This window comes from Falco rusticolus, chromosome 4 (assembly GCF_015220075.1).
Source record: "Falco rusticolus isolate bFalRus1 chromosome 4, bFalRus1.pri, whole genome shotgun sequence".
NCBI lineage: Eukaryota > Metazoa > Chordata > Aves > Falconiformes > Falconidae > Falco > Falco rusticolus.
Genome location: NC_051190.1, coordinates 44,610,271 through 44,630,877, shown reverse-complemented (window position 1 = coordinate 44,630,877; position 20,607 = coordinate 44,610,271). Strand labels below are relative to the sequence as shown.

The 20,607-nt window shown below is 46.1% G+C and overlaps 1 protein-coding gene across 2 annotated transcripts; it reads right to left on the bottom strand.

Annotated features, from left to right (window-relative positions):
- Window positions 1-692: 692 nt before the first annotated feature.
- Window positions 693-20,234, bottom strand: SUGP1 (SURP and G-patch domain containing 1). Of its 2 annotated transcripts, none has more exons than XM_037383543.1 (14): window positions 20,164-20,234; window positions 19,755-19,926; window positions 19,062-19,165; window positions 18,383-18,610; window positions 16,360-16,483; window positions 15,616-15,719; window positions 13,787-13,910; window positions 11,455-11,996; window positions 6,274-6,380; window positions 5,444-5,621; window positions 5,076-5,182; window positions 4,095-4,240; window positions 2,449-2,578; window positions 693-1,905 (listed from the first exon to the last, which is right to left on the bottom strand). In XM_037383543.1, exons 1-14 carry the CDS (start codon window positions 20,186-20,188, stop codon window positions 1,879-1,881), a joined length of 2,118 nt encoding a protein of 705 aa, XP_037239440.1. In that variant the 5' UTR covers window positions 20,189-20,234; the 3' UTR covers window positions 693-1,878. The 2 variants fall into 2 exon arrangements, with proteins under 2 accessions (XP_037239440.1, XP_037239439.1); XM_037383542.1 differs by having other exon boundaries at window positions 19,755-19,957; window positions 20,164-20,191.
- Window positions 20,235-20,607: the final 373 nt, after the last annotated feature.

Genomic DNA, 20,607 nt, shown 5'->3' with positions numbered 1-20,607 from the left:
CAGAGCAGAGCACCTATTGATGAACACAGTTAAAGGGCTCAGGAAGACCAAGGCCGCTGTGTTGAAATAAAAGGAGTAAAGCAACTTCTGCCAACATGACATCAACACGGCACACAGGGATCCCTGTAGTATCGGATTTAGCTTTAAAAACCCAGTTGGCGAGAGTGGAAAGCCTGCCCGCTTCCCAGGTGGCCACCAGCTCGCTGCCGCTGCTGCAAGGATGTACGTACACCTGGAATGAAAAGAGATTCCGAAAATGCCTCCAGCTGCCTCCCAACAAGCCCCTCCATCTATAAAAAGAACCCAGCAGTGAAACAGGCAGCCCAGCCTCAGCCCCCTGGTGCTCCAGCCTCTGGTAATTCAGGAAAAGCAGCTCAGCAGCTCCGGCTCGTGCCACCCAGGCACCAAGAGCCAGCGACAGGGAGCGAGGCGACAGCTGGGTGCCCTCATCTGCCAGGAAAGGGCAGCTGTCACCGTGACCTCACCCACTCCAGCACAAACCTGGCCCTGCCAGATTTCTTATCTGTATTTCCCAATCTTCCGTGGTCACCGCTCACGGTGATTAGCCATGCCAAGTGCCACATCCCCATGTAGGAGCTGCAGCCAGCGCAAGCAGCGCGTGGCACACTGGCTTCCTGCGCCTGCAAGGTGCTCCCACGTTTCCGTTTCTCTCAGAATGAACCCCTCCCAAATTCACAGTTTCAAATGTTTTTATTGAAAGTCAAGTCCTTGACTCTATGTTGTTAAGAAAAGTTAACAAAAGAGAATCACATGCCAAGTATTCCAGCTGAGGGAAAACAAACACAAAAGCGACCAAACCAACCAACCTCACTTTGTTTTCTCTAAGATGCCTGGAAGGAAGATCTAGAGCAGTCTCACAGCCTACACAAACCCACAGTAAGACCACTCTATCCAAAAATTCAGCGATTAAAACTAAGGAACAAATGAGTTTTATTTTATTTACAGACTGCACAAAGAAAATTTGTGTTTGTAGAGGGGTTGCTTATGACAATAAAATCCAAATGGCCTTTGACAAACTGTGTTTGAAGGCTTGGTTCTTCGGCATCCCCAATCCACACAAAGTGTTGGAAAGTCTCTCGTTTTGCTGGGAAGCTGGGGGTGAACTTTAGTGTTCGAAAAACCAGGAGGCTCTCACCTCTGATGCTGAATGAACTTGCCCTGTGCCCCTCAACCCTTGCAGCCACGCTCCACACTGATCCACGCCTCGGCTTCCACAGGCCAGAGGTAAAACAACCAGGCACTGGTTTTGCAATGTCAGTTGAAGGTCAGACTGTACCTTCTGGCTTCATGACAGCATCAAAACCCAGTTCTTCAAGGAACAATAGCCTGACTGAACAATAGCCCCAAAAGCTGGGTCAGAGACAGTCCCTTGTTATATTTGCAGTTAAAAAAAAAAAAACAAACCACAACAGAAAACCCAAACAAAAAAAAAACCAAACCAAACCCAGAGCAGCAAAAGCTGCGTATCTGAACAACAGAGGATCTGCTGTTACACCAAAAAAGAACGCATTCCTCATAACATGGCACTGAGCTAAACACAAATGGAGTCCCTGAACTATTTCTATTGGTATCTTTGGTGCTACCCTTCCGCTGTCAGCAGGGCACGGTGTGAAGATCTCTGTTCTCACCTGCTCTGCTTTTCTCTCTGATCACCACCCAGGCCTTGTTACGACACCGTTGTCATGACACTCGAGTGTGCAGTGAGTGGGCTTGCAGGCCTCTCTTCTGGGTGAAAGATGGTATTATGACTTCGGTAAGTTTTACAATATTAGCAAATAAGAGGATGATAATGCAGTTTCGTAACATTTCACAGTAAAAGTACAATTGTTTTGAAAATACGTCGTCCCAAAAACATTCTCAGTAGTAAGGTCGTCGTGGATTGTTCTGTGGGGAATAACAAAAGAAAATTAATAAAAATTGCTGTCTTCACAGAACAATGAGCATCTGAGCTCAATTATCTGAAAAAGCCACTGAAAAGTGACATTTCTGACAGTGAAATCGGAGGTTTTCCCATCAAAAATTACAAATGTAGCTTTCTAGGTGTGCTGGCATGCTGAATGCAAGAGGCAAATGCAAGCTTCCAAGCATTTTGCAACCAGAAAAACAATTATTCAAAATAAAACATAGATTCACAGGCAGCCCATCCGCTTCCTTTGTGTTCATTGCTTATACTTGGTTTGCACCAGATAGAACTAAACCCAGGGGCTTTTGTATATATATAAAAAAAATCACAGCAAGCAAAACTGTGCATCCATGGACATTTTGGTAGTGATAATTTGATTCAGCATAAGAACAGAATCCAGAAGAAACTTTCACAGCATTTGCTCTCTTGGCTAAGCACTAGAAACACTCCCACCCTTACAAGATACGCACGGAAGCCTCAATGGATTTGTCACAGTGTCTGCTCTAGTTTTGGGACCACCTTACCAATGGATTTGGTCGGAAGCGGTAGGCGAGCATCATCCGTTTACGGAATGCCTCGTACTCATCATCCTCCTTCGTTAGCTCGGCAGGACGATCAATGCCAAAACCAGCCCCATCCACAGCAGTAGTTCCCCTGTTTGGAAAGAGGGAACAAAGCCTCCAAGGTAAGCAGATGTGACAGGTCACCTTCCTCTTCACCAGAAATACCTGCCGCCTCTTGTCATCAAAGCTCCATCAGGGAGCACCGGGCATCATCACACAGAGCGTGCTGCATCAAGACAGACAGCTAATACCGAGCAGCTTATTGCATTTGCCACCTTTCCACACTGCCCTTCTAAATCAATGACGCTGCTATTGCTAGATGGAAGCAGTAGTGTCAACATATATTTGCTTAACCTTTTACATCTGGAACAGAAATACCGTCTGCTTTGGATGCCTCCCCACTGAACAGTGCTCTGACTGGCAGAGAAACCTTTGGCAACCCAGCACGTTGATCTGTACCTCACCACCTGGAGGCACGCAGCACCACTAAACACCACACCTGCCTCCCGTTCCTTCACTCCAGAACAGTCCAAAAGTGGAAGCAATTCCTTTCCATCTGCAGTAGCACCTTCTTGGCAATTCCAAGAACATGAGAGGTGGTAGAGCCCAGGCAAATCACAACCCTTGTTCAAGCCTGCGATGGACAGAAACCGCCTCCCTGCTGTTGTTTGTAAGCCATGCCGCTTTGATTACAACACTCTTTTATTACAGGACTTCTCTGAACTAATAATCATGCTGCCAGAGAGATCTTCTTGTGAGGGAGGAGCAGAAGTGCTTTGTACAGCTACTTTCTATTGTGCAGTAAACAAACAATTGTTATTTCTAAAAGGATCTAATGCTAAATAACAATTCAGAGTATTTCCTATCCCCCAATATTTGGTTTTGAAGTTCAGCATATGTTACCAACAGATGATCCACCTAAAAAGAGATGCTCATCTATTTTGGGATAGAACTCTCAGAAAGCTTTATTATATACAAAGCGCAATCAAATCAGAAAACTTCTGTGCAAGAAAAGTGATGTCAGGACAGTTGCATGATCACACACAAAGCTCTCTCACCTGGACTGCAACACCCTTCAAACACAGGTCTAGCAGTAGCAAATATTGGTAATTGCCTTTCACCCTCTTCAATAAATCACCTATTACACCAGGGACTAGCTAGCAGGCACCAACAGCGCTAAAGATGCAAAAGGCATGCTCTTTAATACTTAAATAAATTTATGACTTCAAAGACATGACTTAATCCTCGCACGCCCTTGGAGAGGTGAGGTGCAGACAAGTATCATCTTCATTTTCGAGATGGGGAAACGGGGGAGAAGGCACCTCTCAGAAGAAGGCACTATGCAAACTGAGATTTATAAACAAAATACTCTCGTCTCAGATCATACCTCTTGCCTGAGATAAAGTACCAAACCCAGGCCTTGAGGGGAGGGAACCCCAAAGAAATCAGAAACCATTTTTCTCCTTTGCTGTGAGGATTCCATATCCTGTTCAAGTGATGAATTACAGTCCCACTCGTTGCAGCTGCTTCCAGTAGGCTAAGGTAGGAGCATCAATTATCAGCCCAAGATGAAAGGACTAAATCAATAGTAGAAGAACTCTGCTTACTTGCTGACTGGGTTTTTAATCCCCTGTCCATCCGAGCCAAGTCCCTCGCCTTCCTTCCAGCCCATCTTCATTAGCATTTGATAACCTATGTTTTCCACAGTCAATTTGAACTCTTTGTATTCAGAATAATCTGGCTCACGTCCTTCCTGCGGAGACACAAAAAGTAGCGTTGGTTATTTTTTTTATATGCACCTATCTTTGTGGGCCAGAGGAGGGGAAAACCAGCTTCAGCTACTCAAAAGTCAGGACGGTTCTGGCAAACAACAACTAAGCACCATTTCTTGGGATTCCAGTTCTGCACCACCACAGAGAAGAAAACAGGTAAATGACAAAGCACTGCATGACCCTATAGCATAATCTGCAAGAAGCAGGGAATGCTACTGTGAGATTAAGCTAAGAAATATTTAGCTCCTGAATTTAAAGTTGCTCACTGGATCAAGCTTCAGATACAGTTCTTATTTAAGCCGGGATCTCCAGGGAATGTCAGACTCCATGCTGGTTACATGGAAACATTATGAGCGTTGCACCAGCATCAAGAACTTCTACAGTTTAGGAAGAATTGGCAGGTATTGAAGTGCTTTGCATAAGCTTTTTGTAGGCTTTGTATTTTCACTTTACTGCAATCATCTGGATAAAAATTCAATTTGTCCTTGCTTGGCATCAGCAACCACTCAGCCAAAACAGGACCGGCAGACAACGGTGGGTAGCCTGAGAGGCTGGTCTGTAAGTTTCAGCCAACTCCCAAATACCATCCTAACAGTGTGTTCTTTAATTTGCTACAGCCGTTGCTCTGCAAAGAGCAAACTACTAACCCCTTGTTTCCTCCCAAAGTAACGCAGCTCCCAGTGTAAGGGCAGGAATACTTGAAGGGTGCAAGGTGGCTCCCTGCTGCAAACAAGGGCCAAGCATGCCCGAGATCTTTCCCTCATGGCTACGGGGCAAGCCTGAAACACCGCCGCTGCCCTGCAGAGCCTATTTCACCTTCAATGCCTTGAATGTCTCCATGAATTTCTCCAGCTCGTCAGGTGGAAGGAAGTCTCCGATGAAATGTTTCCCTCTGCCCATCTGGGTCAGCTGCTCAGCCCACTCTGCCCAGGACACAGATGAGAGAAAACAGCAGTAAGGTAGTGTTCTTTGACTTGGAATTTCAGAGGGTTTTGTGAAGCATAAAGCCTCCAGCAACAGCTGGTCATTATCTCCACTCAACAGGCAGGGAAGCCACAGCACAGAGCAGTGAAAAGCGACCCTGCAACTCCCACACCAACACCACGATCTCAAGACATGTCCCTCTGGAGGCCTCTGTACCACCACAGAGCGAGCGAGATGCTTGGTGGCAGCTCCCTACACACCTCGTGTCTTGTCCATCTCCATGCGCCGAAGCTGGTGCTCCCACGTCCCCAGCTCACTGTCCACCTCTTCATCGCTGTCATAGCCGTGTTGGTGCTGCTGAATTGCCTTTTCCCACATCATCTGCATCTCCTGCATGGCTCGCTTGTGCTTCATGATCATGTCGTACATCTGCTGCATCTAGGGGAAGAGATGCAGCAGCGTGCGCAGTAAGACAACACGCTGGGAGGCGGCAGGGTCTGCCAGAGGCACGCAGAGCTCAGCACCAGAGCCCGCACCCGCCCCAGCTGCCACGCAGAATGCAGGTTATGACAACTACAAATCCCGGCAGGCAGCGCCATTGCTTGATCCGAGCCTCTCGCTTCTCAGATCAAACAGGAGCATTATGTGCTGGCTCCTCCAACACAGGCAACTCGATATCAACACTGGGGACTGCTGCCATCTGATCATACACACACACTTTAGATCACCCTCACGTTCTGGCAAAAGCCAATTCTGCTCTCCTTCCTCCAAAGCCAGCAGGTATCCGCTCACCTTCTCACTGCTGGAGCAATACATAAACAGCTGCAGGCGTGACACAACAGACCTTATAGATTTTGGGGTTTAGTTTGGTAGGACAGCAATTGGCTGGCTTAATTCATATTCCCCAAAGTCCTCTAATATTTCTGCTGACTGCAGCGTCACATGATTCTTCAGTATTCAGCACAAATCCTAGAGATTTGTGCTCTGGGACACTGGGAAAGTTTCTTTGCTACCTCCACCTCCATTTTCCCATCTAACCCAGCCATTGCTGCAACACAGTATGAATTGGGAAATCATTTCAGGGCATTACCTCCTGCTGCTCCTTCAGCTGTTTCTTCTGGGCTTCGGAGAGCTCCGTCACACCCACCAAACCAACCGGTTTCCCTTTTTCATAACCAAGACCCTTCAGGTCCTGAACTGTAACAAGCACATGTTAAAACACTTTCAAAAAACTGAGACAGCTGCTCAGACCAGCGAAGCCATATTCGCAAGATCCCCACACAAAGTCTGACACTCATGTCATGGTTCCAGTATTGAGACAAGCACTTCAGGAAAGAACAACCGCCTGGTAGGACTTTGGAACCATAGGAGCAGGAAAGCCACTGGGTCACACAGCTCCTTCGCCTGCCACCTCAGAGTATTCCCCCACCCTGGCCCGAGGCTCTGCCTGCATCACATCAGCAGACCTGCGAACCATGTCTCACATCCTCAGAGGTCACGCTGCACAGCAGTCTGCTATGCCACGCTTTAAACATCATTCCTCCTTAAGATTAATTCTCCTCATAAGGCTTCCTCGTGAACCCCAGCCGTTGCAAAGAGCGATACTTAATTATTCAGAGTTGAGTCACAAGCAGATCTGAGCCTGTCAGCATATTGTCCAATCTGTGCACGTAAGTGTCTGCTGATTACTATGTAAACAGCAACTTCATTCAAAATGAAAAGCAAATGACCACATTAGAATAAAGACATGAGCATTATGCTGCTTTTGGAAGTCGCCATTCCCCAAGGAGATTTTAGTTTCTAATCTACAGGCTCAAGTGCAGCATTGCCAGGGATGTTGCCTCTGCTTTCAAAGAGGGGGCATCTGAAGTCTCTGCTTGACAATCACATTGACGTATCCTCCTTTTTCTGCAGCATCCCCTTTTGGAAGCTCCTCCTTCCAAGTGATTTTTGCAGTTTTATCAGATAAACCCTGAAATTAGATATCAACATTATCTGGGCAGGACACTTACTCATTTCAAACGACCGTATGGCACTCTGAGTTCAAAGGGCAAGTTAAAGGCAAGAGAGAGGGGGGGAAAAAAGGAAACCTACTTGTAATTGCTGCACCACGAAAGTAAGTAATTGAAGCACTGCAAAGCAGAGATTTACAATAGAGGCTGCCTTGCAAACTTGGTGCATATATATCTAGCAGGGCTGGCAGCTCCTCTCTAAAACACCTCAGAGCCAAGACCTCAACAGTTAAATATTTAAGGGATTAAAAGAAGACACACAACTGCACCTGAAAGCGCACCTGAAAGCGTGTTGCATTTTTCAATACAAGGAAAAGGATTTCTTCCTAATGACTGCAAAACCCTCCATTTGAATGTAAGTCCAGACTACAGTTAAATGATGCTTCATTAATTATTCATTATCTATTAATTATGAAGCCCGATAATAATAGCATCATTGTTCATGACACCAAAAGTCTACACAGCATGCTAATTAGGCCCCAGGGGTCATCTTCTCCCTTCCTCTTATTCGAACTCAGGGCAATTGATCTGAGCACTCATCTCGCCTCCTTTCCCACATGCTTTTGGCTGAGCACTCCAGGATTGGAAAGCAGCTTAACTCCTGCCTCCCAAGGAGAACATAAAACAGCGCATCCACCCTCCCTCGCACAGCTACAGCCTCTGCACATTCACACCAGAGCCGGGAGTCAACTCTGCAGGAAGAGTTATGTAAAACACTGCAAGAGGTTTTCCAAGAGGAGAGAAGCAAGAAGCCGTGTTACGCTAGGCTTGGTGCTAGGATACGCACTTGCAGCTCCCAAGAAATAAGAACAAATAGAAAAATAAACCTATCTATCATTGATAAACAGCCCAATTTCTGTCTCTGAGAGCACTGAGATTCGGAAACAGTCTGGATGAGCACACTACGCCTATTGCACATAAAGAAGGATCTGGCCCCAAACGTTACGTGAGACCGGGGCACTTCAGCATCAGCCCCAGTCAAAGTTTCACCTCCTGTCTCAGGGCATGGGAAAGCTTTCTCTGAATGCACCGAGGAAGACTCTCTGTCCTTCACAGAGGTCAGCAGCTTTTTGGCTTAGTTCTGAATTGCATAAACACTCAGGCTAAGAGCCAGGCATGGCTCTAGAGGCCCTGCGAGCTGGTGGCTTGCCAGCATATATAACCACCTTAAAGGAGAAAGGTGAGAGCCTAGCATCTTCTTTTACTTCCCAGAAAGCATATGCCACTGCTCCTTCTTGTGCTAAAACTACATCTGGTTTGTCTGACTGCTCTGGTACCTTGCAGACTTTATGCTGAGAGATGCTGAAAAACCACTGCAAAAATTTAGCGCTGGGAGATATTTTTGTAGGTTTGGCCCAAAGTATCACAATACAGGCAAAGTTGACAGAAAAAGCAAAGCTCCACCCCAAGCCCACTTCTGAAGATAGGAAAGTCTACTCAGAAAATAAATCAGTCAAGGAATTTGCATAAAAATAGGCAAAATTTTTAAGTTCCTTATACCTAGCACAGGCAAACACTATGCAAAAGATAAGGAGTCGCTTCTCAGTCCCATGCTCAGCAGGCCTGGGAAAAATACATTTTTTTTCCTCGAATGACATCAGCTTTGCCTACAGGGTTAATGGTGCAGTCTATCTGCAGCATTGGCAGAAGACTACCCGAAGGTTTATCTGTTTCCCACATGCCTGAAGAAGAGCTTGTTACAAGGGAAGTGAATGTCCTTTAAGGACAACAGGAGAAATCCCAGTACAGAAATGCCTGATTTTTTGCTTCAGAGTCTGAAGATCTTACTCAATTAAAAGTAATCAGACTCAAACCAATCCAGTATCAGGTTTCAGAAAACTCTAATGACACCCTGTAATTTCCCATTAGCCCACAGAGTTCACTAATCACAGTATCTTTGTGCTGTTCAGCTTTTCAGATATATTAGTCCCTGCAGTACATACGCAGTTAAGTGTTTCAATATCAATATGTTGCAGAGGAGCCTTTTTTCTGTCCAGAAGGGCTACGCTTTCTCCTCTCCACGATACTGATTTATTACTAAGAGTACATAGGAAAAGAATCAGAACAGTCCTCTACTAAATCCAAAACAATTGCTAAGGATAAAGGACTAAGATGTAGATATTTAGGGAACGAAAGCACACTGTGCAACTCTAACCTTCCGCAGGACCAGGGCTGTAATATGGAATTCTCTTCACCTGTCAGGTTGAAGATCTTAATTCTGAAAGGGATTAGGCTATCTGAACCAATAAAAAGATAAATCCTTCCCCCTGCAGAGCATTAACAGTGCATTAACATTTGATTTGTTATACTTGACAAATTGTTTGCTGTTCTTTTACAGTCATAGAATTGTTTAGGCTGGAAAAGACCTTTAAGATCGTTGGGTCCAACTGTTAACGCAGCACTGCCAAATCCACCACTAAACCCTAAGCACCACGTCTACACATCTTCTAAGTACCTCCAGGGGTGGTGGCTCAACCACTGCCCTGGGCAGCCTGTTCCAGTGCTTGACAACCCTTTTGGTAAAGAAATTTTTCCTAATATCCGATCTAAACCTCCCCTGATGCAACTTGAAGCCGTTTCCTCTTGTTCTGTTGCTTGTTACTTGGGAGAAGAAACTGACCCGCACCTCTCGCTACAGCCTCCTTTCTTCTACCTGACACAAAGCCGTGCAGAAAGTGAGCACGAACACAACGAGCATATATCTGTCTAATTAAGGGGAGGCTAAAAGCCAGGGGAGATTTCAGCAGGGGGTATTAAGACAGAGTCTGATGCTTGTTTTGATAGCACCTGACCAGCTTCGTCATCGAAGTGTCACTACTGTCTGCAAGAAGCAAAAATTACTCTAGAGGTACAAAATCAGGGAAGACTTTCACATCCGATTTCTGCCTTACTATGAGCAGCAACTCAAGGTCAAACGACTAAGCCATCCAGGTTGGTATTTTGTCCTGTACACAGGAGAGGTATAGCCAAGACTTCTGTATAGAGCTGTGATCAGAAGACAGAATTACGTAGGAACTTCTCTTCATCTACATTTGAAGCGCTGGATTAGGAGACAGAGTCCTTCCTTCCTTCCTTCCTGATCTCTGCAGAATCAACAGACACCACAGCCAACCCTACATCTTACCCAAGCCTAACAATCAAAGCTATTAATGGCTGAGCAATTATCTCCTCTAAAACCCCGCCAAAGCAAAGATCCACCTGCTGGAGCAATGAATTGTACAGGCTGACCAAGGGCTGAGAATTAGCTGTGGTCTCACCCTGCAACTCAGAAAATTATAGCTTGTTTTGTCTTACTTGTCCCACTTCATCTGTTCTGCTACTGCCTTTTGAAAAAAGTCCTTATTCAGACCGGTACTTGGTACTTTTCCTGTGACTCTAGCCTTGTACTACTAATTCTGTTTGCCAACACCGACTGCCTTGTGTCTTCTCGTTCTCCTTTTTGCATCCTTTCCCCGTACCACACTCACTGGGCAAAGGATTCAAAGATGCCATCTTAAATGTCTGCTTTCACCTGTTGTCCTCGAGTGCCTCGATTTTTGTATGCGCCTCCAGCTGCCTGCCTCATTACCTATCTGCACATGCACAGACGGGCCACAGGAGTTCAACCTCCAAGAGCTCCCTTGAAGTGTCCAAATTGGAAGAATTATCTTCCAGCACTTGAAGAGAGCTGCACCCCCTGGATGAACTTGGCAGGTGAGGTAACAGGAGCAAGAGCCTCAACGCTGGATGAGGACCGTGAACTCCATCTGTAATCCAATGAACTGAAATGGGTAGAAATCGGAACGGGAAGTTAAACTTGTGTCCGCCAGCACTCGGGGAACAGCTATTCCCATTTAGCCTTCTGATCAGCTAGGGTGAGATGGAAGTGCTGCCCAAGGATTTTACCCTTCCATGGGGAATAAGCACAGTTCAGCCTTTGATACTTGTTTTCTGACAGACTCTCTTCCTGAAGTGAAATAGCCCTAAACAGCGGAGAGGCTGAGGCTGTAATGAGCTATAGCACAGCAGGGGTTTTGAGATAGCTGGAGAACGATAAGATCCAATCCCTGGTGTCAGTGAGATAAAGTGGTTTATCTGGGTTTCCACACAGGGGAGAGTTAGCTGCTAGACCTAGCTGAAAGATAGAGGGCTGGCAACCATGGAGATTACAACAGGAGATAAGCCTCACTGGGGTTTCTGCTTGCAAAGCCTGCTGTGCTAAAGCAGAATGCACTCCCCAGGAAAACCAGTTACTCAGCAGAACACATGGACCCACTAACCTGAAAGAGGGGAGGGAGAATCCAGCTGTTGGACAAGCTGCGGGAGGGGCAATTCAACCTTGTCCTCCTCTGGCCCCCACCTGCTCTTCCGCTTCTTTTTAGTAGTGCCTGTAGCAGTAGCTGTAGTAGTTGTTGCAGCAGGAGTTGTAGCTGTCTGATCGGGTGGAGTTGTAGAGGATGGTGAAGGCGAGGGCACGGATGAGGATGAGGGCAAGGACGAGGGAACGGGCAAGGGCAAAGGCGAGGGAACAGGCAAGGGCAAGGGCAGTGGCACAGGCAAGGACAGGGGCGAGGGTGAAGGAACAGGCAAGGGCAAAGGCGAGGGCGAGGGAACAGGCAGGGGCAAAGGCAAAGGTGAGGGCAGGGGCAAAGGCAAAGACGGTAAGCACAAAGGTGATGGCGATGCCTCAGGACTGGTCTTCCTTTTCAGACTGGACTCTACAGGCAAGGGGGCGCACGCAGTGCTGCTTTTGGCCTTACGGAACTCCTCCAGTTTCTGCCGGTAATACTTGTAGCCTTTGCTGTTTGGCTCATATAAAAACCTATAAAGAAAAAAAAAAAGAAAGAAGTGAGTTTAGACGTAACAGCCATATGCAGGGGTTGGATATAGCTCAGCTTGGTCAGGGCTTTTCTTTCCTGCAATGCTCTTGCACCACTAGCCTTCCCACACACTTCCCTGCTCTCCAGCACCATCCTGTGTGTACGTGCACGCAATGCAGGGCTCTGCGTGCTTTTGCAAGGTAGGCTGCAAGCCTGCGGGATCAGAAAGTGTATTTCCCATTCATGAGCAAACCACAGCTATTTTGGGGGCCAAATAAACACACAGTACCAAAAAGGATCATGTTACATATGTGGAAACGCAAGGTCCTCCCCCAGAATTCACCTGCCTTCCAGAAACGTTTGGAAAAACTGCCAGGGCTCCACAACACATCGAGTTTCAGTTCATTAAAGAAAACAAACATTCCAGTCTTACCAATGGGAATGCCAAACCACTGCCTAAAGAAACTGCTCCCAAGCTCTCTATCCAAGCTAGAATCGTTGACATTACCAGTCTGCTTAATTACACCATGACTCCTCCTTCTGTTCCCTCACACATGAAAAACATTGCTTTATTTGCTACCCCTTCCAGAAATAGGCATCTCTGACCTTTCGGGTAAAATAAAACTCCTTAGTCTCTGTGGGAAGAACATGAACAATCCTCCATCTAGCAGCTACACACAAAATAAAATCAATAGTGCCATGCTTCTTACAAACAAGTTATCTTTTAAATACTTCACACAGGAACGCTGTCTACTCCTAAATTCTCTACAGTCTTCCCTTTTTAAAGGACAAGTTTAACATTTGGCGTAACTTCTCCTCAGGACAGTTCCAGCTCCCACATGAAAACATAAGGGCTAACAGGCCTTTCCCATCTATTGCTGCACAACATACACAGACAAACACAAACAGCTCTCTGACGTACTTTAAAATTCACTAAACGTGGTCTTGCACCCCTCTGTTTGAGTAACAGCATTAAGGATTGCTTCAGGACCTAGCAGAGGGCAGGATGGGGCCCTCCTTACAGCAAACCTGATGAAATCCTAACAGAGGAGATACTGTTTTACTTGACCATGCTCAGGTGGGATCACAGCGGTGTTTTAAAGTAAATAATGAAACAGCTCAGGTATTAGCACATCTGTCTGATGTAATTCACAACACAAGGGGAGTACCCCAGAGGTCCAGAAGGCAGCCAATAAAATACCAAAGTATCAGCCACAAAAAAAGGCTTGCTGAGCCCCACTTCACTTCCAAGGAACACACCAAATTGTTTGTAAGAGCAGAAAAATGTAACATGGATGAGACCAAAGGGAGGCATTAAACAGCTGTCAGTGAGCACTGAAGAGAACAATTCACATCTGAAAGGCTGAAAACGATATTCCAAGGGGGGAGCTAATGGTGAAGGAGTGCTACCTGTACGTTAGCGAAGATGCTGTGTAAAGAGCAAGCCAGAAAATTAATTGGACAGCAACGGTATGAGTGGTGGATGGAGGCCCACACCAGAACACAGCTATAGGGAGAAGTATAAAGGTTAGAATTATGCTAGTACATTGCAAGAGAAAGGTGAAGAGGGGTGGAAGTCATAAATTAATTTGCGGGAAAGCAAACAGATTTCTCTCCCTCTGTGCCTCACTTTAAACTGTGGAGCTTGAGAATGTGAAGGTATCGCTGCTATAGGAGTGCACTATCCTTGTAACTTATCACATGCTTATTATCATTTCCCCTTTAAAAAAAAACCAAAAAGACCCACACAAGCCCCCCGCCCTTACACTCAGCAGCAGGTTTCTTCCTTTACCTGAAAGCATGGTTCTCTCTGTTGTTCTGCAAGGCAATAGCTTCCACCTCGGGACCCCCGTCTGCTATGAACCTGGCCAGTTTCTCAGCAGAGTTCTTTGTCTCTTCGTCGTCTGGGGGTGAAACTTTAAGCAGGCTGTCAGTACTGGGCCCAACTCACACAAGCAACAGTCAAAGCCTATCTGTTCTAAGAACCCCAAGAGCAGAATAAGGGCAAAAGGTCGAGTTTAATTTTTAGAAATGTTACACATCAACAGTCATCAGAGTTTATATCACAAAAACATGATATTGCATAAAGGCTGTACAACAACACTGTAACCAGAGGCCTGCCCATTCACGCATCAGCTTCCTCTGTGCCAGGAGCTAGATCAGAGCAGATTAACAGACAAGTCAGCTTTTGTCTTCAAAGATGGTCCCTTGTCTGTCTCTGCTACAGAGGAAGGCTGTTTCTTCCCTGTGTCAAGCGCTTTTCCATAGAGTAACACCTCAGCCCTCGCAATTATCTCTAGTTAAAGACTTTGCCACTGAAGTCCCCAGGAGCAATGGGAAAGCCTTAGGAAAAAGTGGCCAACTAATAACGCACCGTAATCCCACTTGTACCTACTGTCACTACCCATCTGCCAGCCACTTTAGGGGAGGGTTGTAGGACTGAGGAAACTCTCCATGGAACAGTCCCAATCCTCACCTGGAAGAGGTGGCTACTGCAGCCTTTGTCCAAAGGCACAGAGAAGGCTCGGATCGTTAATATTTCAAGCATATTTGATGTTTATAAGGAGCCAGGCAAATACATTATTTAGCCATGACAGCCTTATATGACATTTGCTACCTGCACAGTACCAGTGCCAGTACTCCAGTGTGCTGGCACAGGACCAGGAGGCAGAAGACATGATTATAAGCCATGGCCAAGTCATAACCTTTCCTTGCTTCAATATTCCACACCTGTAAAGTATGGATAATACCGCTTAGCTTCCAAACTGTTGTATCAGTTAGTTGATATTGGTAATAAGCTCTTTCAGCCCACAGTCTATTAAACCATGATTTGTTTGAGCTGTTAACGCATCAGCATGACAGCTAAATTGCATTAAGACTCCTTTCCACAGAAAAGGAAGATGACACAGAGAGGCTGAGGGATTTGCCAGGGCCACACGGCAGGCCTGTAACAGGCTGGACTAAAAGTGATAAATGCCTGGCCCACACACCACACTTCACCCACTAAGTAATTTCTGTCAACACAGTTAACCAGATTCCACTGCTCACACCACCTGTCTGTTGGCTGATCATCCACTTCTGTTGTTTTCCCACCTGAAAACACAGTCCCTTACTTGCAAGGATTTGTGTCCCAAGCAGAAAATAGAAAATTCAGATAAGGAAACGGCAGCAGAAATGGGGATTATGTTCGACAAACAAAAATCCCATTTTCATTTATAACAAATCAAATAAGAACATCTGAGAAAAAGCACTTTTCCTAAACGCACGTTCAGGGCTGAAACACTTTCCAAAACACACACAGTGAAGCATCATTTTAGTTCACCTTGTTAAGTATTTTGGAGAAATACAAGGAAAATCTCTTTCAAGAGCCCTCTACACAGAGCACGGTACAGCATGCTGTGGGCTTGGGCAACAGCCATTTTTGGCACGAGTGTCTGACATCATCATGGTGATGCTTGATCACCATTTCCTTCCATTTTGAAATTTTATTTACAGGCAGCAGATCGACAGCCAAATACCCACTCCAACTGTTTCCAGAACAGACCTAACAAGCAGTTAGAGAGTGAAGTAGTCAAATTTAACCTCTGCAATTCATATTCTCCAGATCCCGGCCTTAATTACCTTTCTGAGAAGAGGATGCCTGAGAACTTTGATTCTCTTTTCTTATCTCTGCCACTTTCTTTCTGTAGTAAAGGAATTCTCTGCTGTTCTTATCATGCAAAAACCTACGGTGGAGATGGAGGAAAAAAGGGCATCAGCAACAACTACACAAACGTTGATACTCTGGGATATAAACAGCTCAAAACCAAATAATACAAAATAGATAAAATTACACAGAAATGCACTTAAAATGTGCATTATAAAGCCTTCAGCATATATAAATACACGCAGCTTTAATCTAAGGAAAACGTGCATTATAAAGCCTTCAGCATGTATAAATACATGCAGCATTAATCTAAGGACTTGCATCCAAATTTTTTGTGTCTTGAAGGGAAACAGGTAACAGCCTTTTCTGATATAGGAGGGAATCCTCTGTCCACAGCCACGCAGCATGTCAGCAGCAGAGGGGACAGAACCAGACCCGAGACAGAGTCCATCCCCACGTGCTAGATGTTGTACAGGCAGCCGGACCACCCGGGCTGTATTCCTGACTCTAGCTCATCTGCATCCTCAGCACCATCACAGTATCACTTTCTGCCTCAGCTTCCCCAGCTATAAAACAATTAACTCGTAACAAAGCTCAAATCCACCAAATGATAATTAAACCAAACACATCCATGAGAACTATATACACGAGGCTGATGTTTTTCTCCAACAAAGAGACAGCATTCTGCTTTGGAAGACAAGAGTTATCACCACACTTACGAAAAAGCTGGGTTATCCTTGTAGTCTTCCATAGCGACCTTCTCTAATTCTGGTCCCCCTTCAGCCACGAACCTAGCCAGCTTTTCCACCACTTGTCGGGTCTCCGCATCCTCTGGGGGTAAAACTTTAAGCAGGCTGTCAGTACTGGGGTTCAACTCACACACCAAACAGGCAACAGGTACATTACTTCTAAGAACCATGGCGGCAGACAAAAGTAGAATGGGAATGGGAAGAAAAAGGATGAAATGGGGGATCCAGTCTTACACAGCTGTACAAATTACAATCCCTAGGTTACTGTCAGCCTCTGCGCTCCCCTAGTAGGAGATTAGTAATTTGTCTACACTTTTCCTATGAGAAAAAGCCTAAGATTTGGATCACCACAGTTTAGGGTGCAACTTCAATCGCAACACAATTTGCTTCTGACAATTCACTCCCTAGAAAACACAATGGGGAGGAACAGGAACTTGGTTTTAACAACTACATCACTCACTAAAGATTACAGATTCCAGTTCCCAAGACACTACGCTGCACCCAGCCAGCAGAGACGGATTGTGTAGCTGGAGCATATAGCTCTTCCTACCAGCATATGCCCATGTCTCAACCCTCGCCTGGAGGGAATCCTATCAGTTGTAGGAGCTCAGTCTCCAAGAACCTGTATTTTGGCTTCTGTGCCAAGAAGGAAACACACTAATGCTGACAGCAATTACAGAGCTGATGCAGGACACGTTCAGTGGGAACTAAACACAGGCATTTGTCTAGACAACGGTATTTTTGGTAGAGCAGTGAACAAAGAGCACACAGCAGCAATGTCGGCCACACTGCTCTAGACTAGATTCAAACACACAATCTTTAAATTAAGGGTCCATAAGACCCATTAAGGGTCTTTGCTCTCTGCAGCCAGTGGCTATTTCTTACATTCCTGCAGTGCATCTGACACCAAAATTCAGACTTGCTAAGATTATGCTTTTGTAAACCCCACCAGAAATAGCTAGACATGCATTTGTAAACATATAATGAAATAATTGACACAAAGCTTAGTGTGACTTATTTAGCAATTGCAATCTAATTTTACACTTGATTAATACGTGCGCATGAAGTTCCGATTATTAAACAAATTTGCCTTCTGGCTTCCTAGCCTAAGTTATCCAGATGAACTTGGTTATTTAAGTGCTGCAATATTCTTCATTGATTTTCTAGCCTACTTAAAGTAGTCAGGACCTAGAGGTGAGATTTTCTGATTGTCTAATGAAACTTTGGAAAGAGGCAGGTACTTTGATTTTACCTAATCATAGTTCCACGCCTAACGTAATCTTTTTACATTTATTATTTTATGCAAGTTTATTAACGCATGCAAGTTTATTAACGCATGCAAGTTTCCCCCCTACACAGCCACTCCCAAACTGAGGCCTTTTCACTTTCTAGAATTTAAAAAACTAAACTTCCATTTTAAATACAAGCATGCTATCTATGTATTTTCTAGAGGACTTGGCACTAGGCCTATTACATTTCAGTCGTACAAAAGCAGAATTCTTATCATTGGCAAACAATCGAGCTCCGTTAAGAGCAGAACATATTTCTTCTTCTTTTTTTTTTTTTTTTTTTTTTTTTTATTTTCACAGAGACTTATAGACCAGTCAAGCACTCGCCTTGGTAACTCGGAGAAAATGAATCTTCCTAGGCACAAAACAGATCTGGTCTAACTACGGCAAGTCACTCATCTCTGGTACTGAGCTCGGGCTGGATCAGTAATATCTGACTGTTCAACCCTCAGCTTTTCTGCTGAAGCTGGCTTTGGAGGAGTCCACCAGCATTAACCAGTGTCATTTATACTTCACAATGCAGAAGTCTGCACGTGGGAACCGTGCAAAGAACATAAATTCACAGCATAAGAAAACAAACCAACCAACCCACCCTCCACTGAGGAAAAGTACTAAGGGAATCCTGCTCCCTCACTCAACTGCTATCACTAGAATAAGTGGACCTGCACCCCAAAACAAATGATGTAGTACAAGGCGTCATTTACCTTTAATTTCCAACCACTGCTCATAATCTTCCTCCTCATCTTCATCTGGCGACTGAAACACACTGAGGCGGTTAACGACTGGGGTCTGTTTGAAATGGGAGTAGTTCTTCGCTTGGTGCAGCATGCTGCTCAGGACCTGACCGGGGCGCTTCCCAAACAGCATAGGTTTCTTCCCAACATTTGGTGCAGAAGTGTTTGCCGCGTTATTAGTAGAACTTGGGGGAGGTTCTTAGAAAAGAATGAGGGGAAAATAATTCCTGCACATCCTTACTGGTTTAATATCAGAAGGTTACAAATAACAACTCAGACAGTAATACAGCTGCAACAGGCTGTTATTTTCAGAGTAAGTTAAAGACACTGACTGGTGAAAGCTGCATAATGAAATTAAATGAAAACTGTGGTGTAGTTTTTTGGGTTTTTTTTACAAAGCAAGATCAAGCTACAAGAGAGATGCTTGTTTTTAACAGCACCTATAGAGGGGAAGAGGACAAACTGCCATATTGCATCTTGAAGACAGACTTTAATCCAAATTTAAAGGGGTCATCACTGCTTTAGAACTTACTCGTACTGGTAACAGCTCATAGCAGGGTTTCTAAAGTGAACATACATGGAGGCAGCTCACACAAAGCTGGTATCACCAGGAGAAGAAAGGCCTCCTGTTGCTCAGAAGTCGACCTACCAGTACTTGACTTTTCCTTCTGCAGCTTGAGAAACTGCTGGAGGAAACTGCCATCATTAACAAACTTGTTGGAAACACAGGCTTCATTTTCAGTACCGTCATCTCTGAATAGAAAAAGAAGAGTAGGTGATGGTACTCATCATCCTGCCCAGCCCCCCCACATGCATTTATATCGAACAGGCAAATGCCAGTGACTACTCTCTCATCTAACACTGAGAACGCACCTGTTTTTAAAAGCACAAGAACTATTCAGCTTGTTGCTTACAGCATTTACCCACGCTCTCCACCTGGCTGCTTTATAGCTGTGTTGAAATGGATTTCTACTTGCTCTGTTACGCTGCTCTGCTTCTGAAAGCTCCCAGCAAGCACTTAACTGGGGAACTGTGTTAACTCTTAGGAGTCACAATTATAAGCTAGATAACAAAGAGGAAACTGAAGTGCGATAACATCCTGTTAAAAATAAAATTTGCTGTTAACACATATCTGTTTTCGCTAGTATCTGAAAAACCCGGCTAGATCAATTAAAGCACAAGTATCCTATTCCAACCTTTCCTCAATTATCAATTTTCATTTTCACAGTATCTGCCTCCAAGCGTGAGAGCTTTGTACAGCTCGTCTCCTCGCTTGCATGTGACAAACACCCGTTTTCCACCAGGAAAGCTCCCATCTGAAAGCACCGCAATTCACACGTACTCTCCGAAGAGAGGCAGCTGCTGTATGCTCAGGTAATTCTGCCTCGCTTGCTGCTCCAGCCTGGCCTCGATCTCTCTCTTTTTCTGCGCTATCAGTTCCTCTTGGTGAAGAATATTCACGTTCGTCTTGGCCGATTTAGACTGTGCGACCCCAAACCACCGGCTCGCCTTCCCTATGGGAAAAGGGGGGGATGAAAACGAATGCTGAGGGGGATGTCACAACCCTATCCCAGACGCACACCCCGCCCCCCCTCAGCCTCCCCCCGGCCTCTCCGGGGGCGGGTGGCTGCCCACACAGCGGCAGAGAGACCACCGAGCCGCCCCCCCTGCCCCACGCTGCAGCCGGGGGCCGGGCCGCGGGGCAGGGGGCAGAGGATGACAGGGCCGGGGGGCGGCAGGAGCGGCCGTACCTGGCGCATCCCTGGCGTTGTCCATTTTGGAGCTCCCGTCCCACGATGCACCGCAGCTGGCGGGGCGGGCGGTGCCGGGTGGCTCTGCAGCAAAGGCCTCTGGGAGATGTAGTCCGGCGGTGGGGGCCTGTCAGCCTCCCTCCCCGCGCCTCCCGCGGCAGCGAGGGCCGGCTGCGGGGGTTGAACTGGCTCGCTGCGGGGCAGGGAGGGGGTTGTCCGTCGCCAAGCTCCTTCCCCAGCCCCCACGACACAGCGCGGCGCTGGCGGGCGGACAGACTACAACTCCCATGAGGTCGCGCGCCCCTGCCATTTCCCGTCAGCGCCTCAGGGGCGCAGACTCCTCCCAGCGGCCCGCGCGGCGGCGGCGGCGGGGCGGACTCCATATCCCATCGGCCCCCGCGCGCCGCTCCTCGCCCCCGCCCCTCCCCTCCCGCCCGTGTTGTC

Excerpts from the sequence above, each read along its gene's own strand:
- SUGP1 (XM_037383542.1), bottom strand. Across the intron at positions 18,611-19,061 it reads GAAGGAAAAGTCAAGTACTG|AACCTCCCCCAAGTTCTACT; the intron begins GTAGGTCGACTT and ends TTCTTTTCTAAG. Across the intron at positions 11,997-13,786 it reads AGAGAGAACCATGCTTTCAG|GTTTTTATATGAGCCAAACA; the intron begins GTAAAGGAAGAA and ends TTTTCTTTATAG.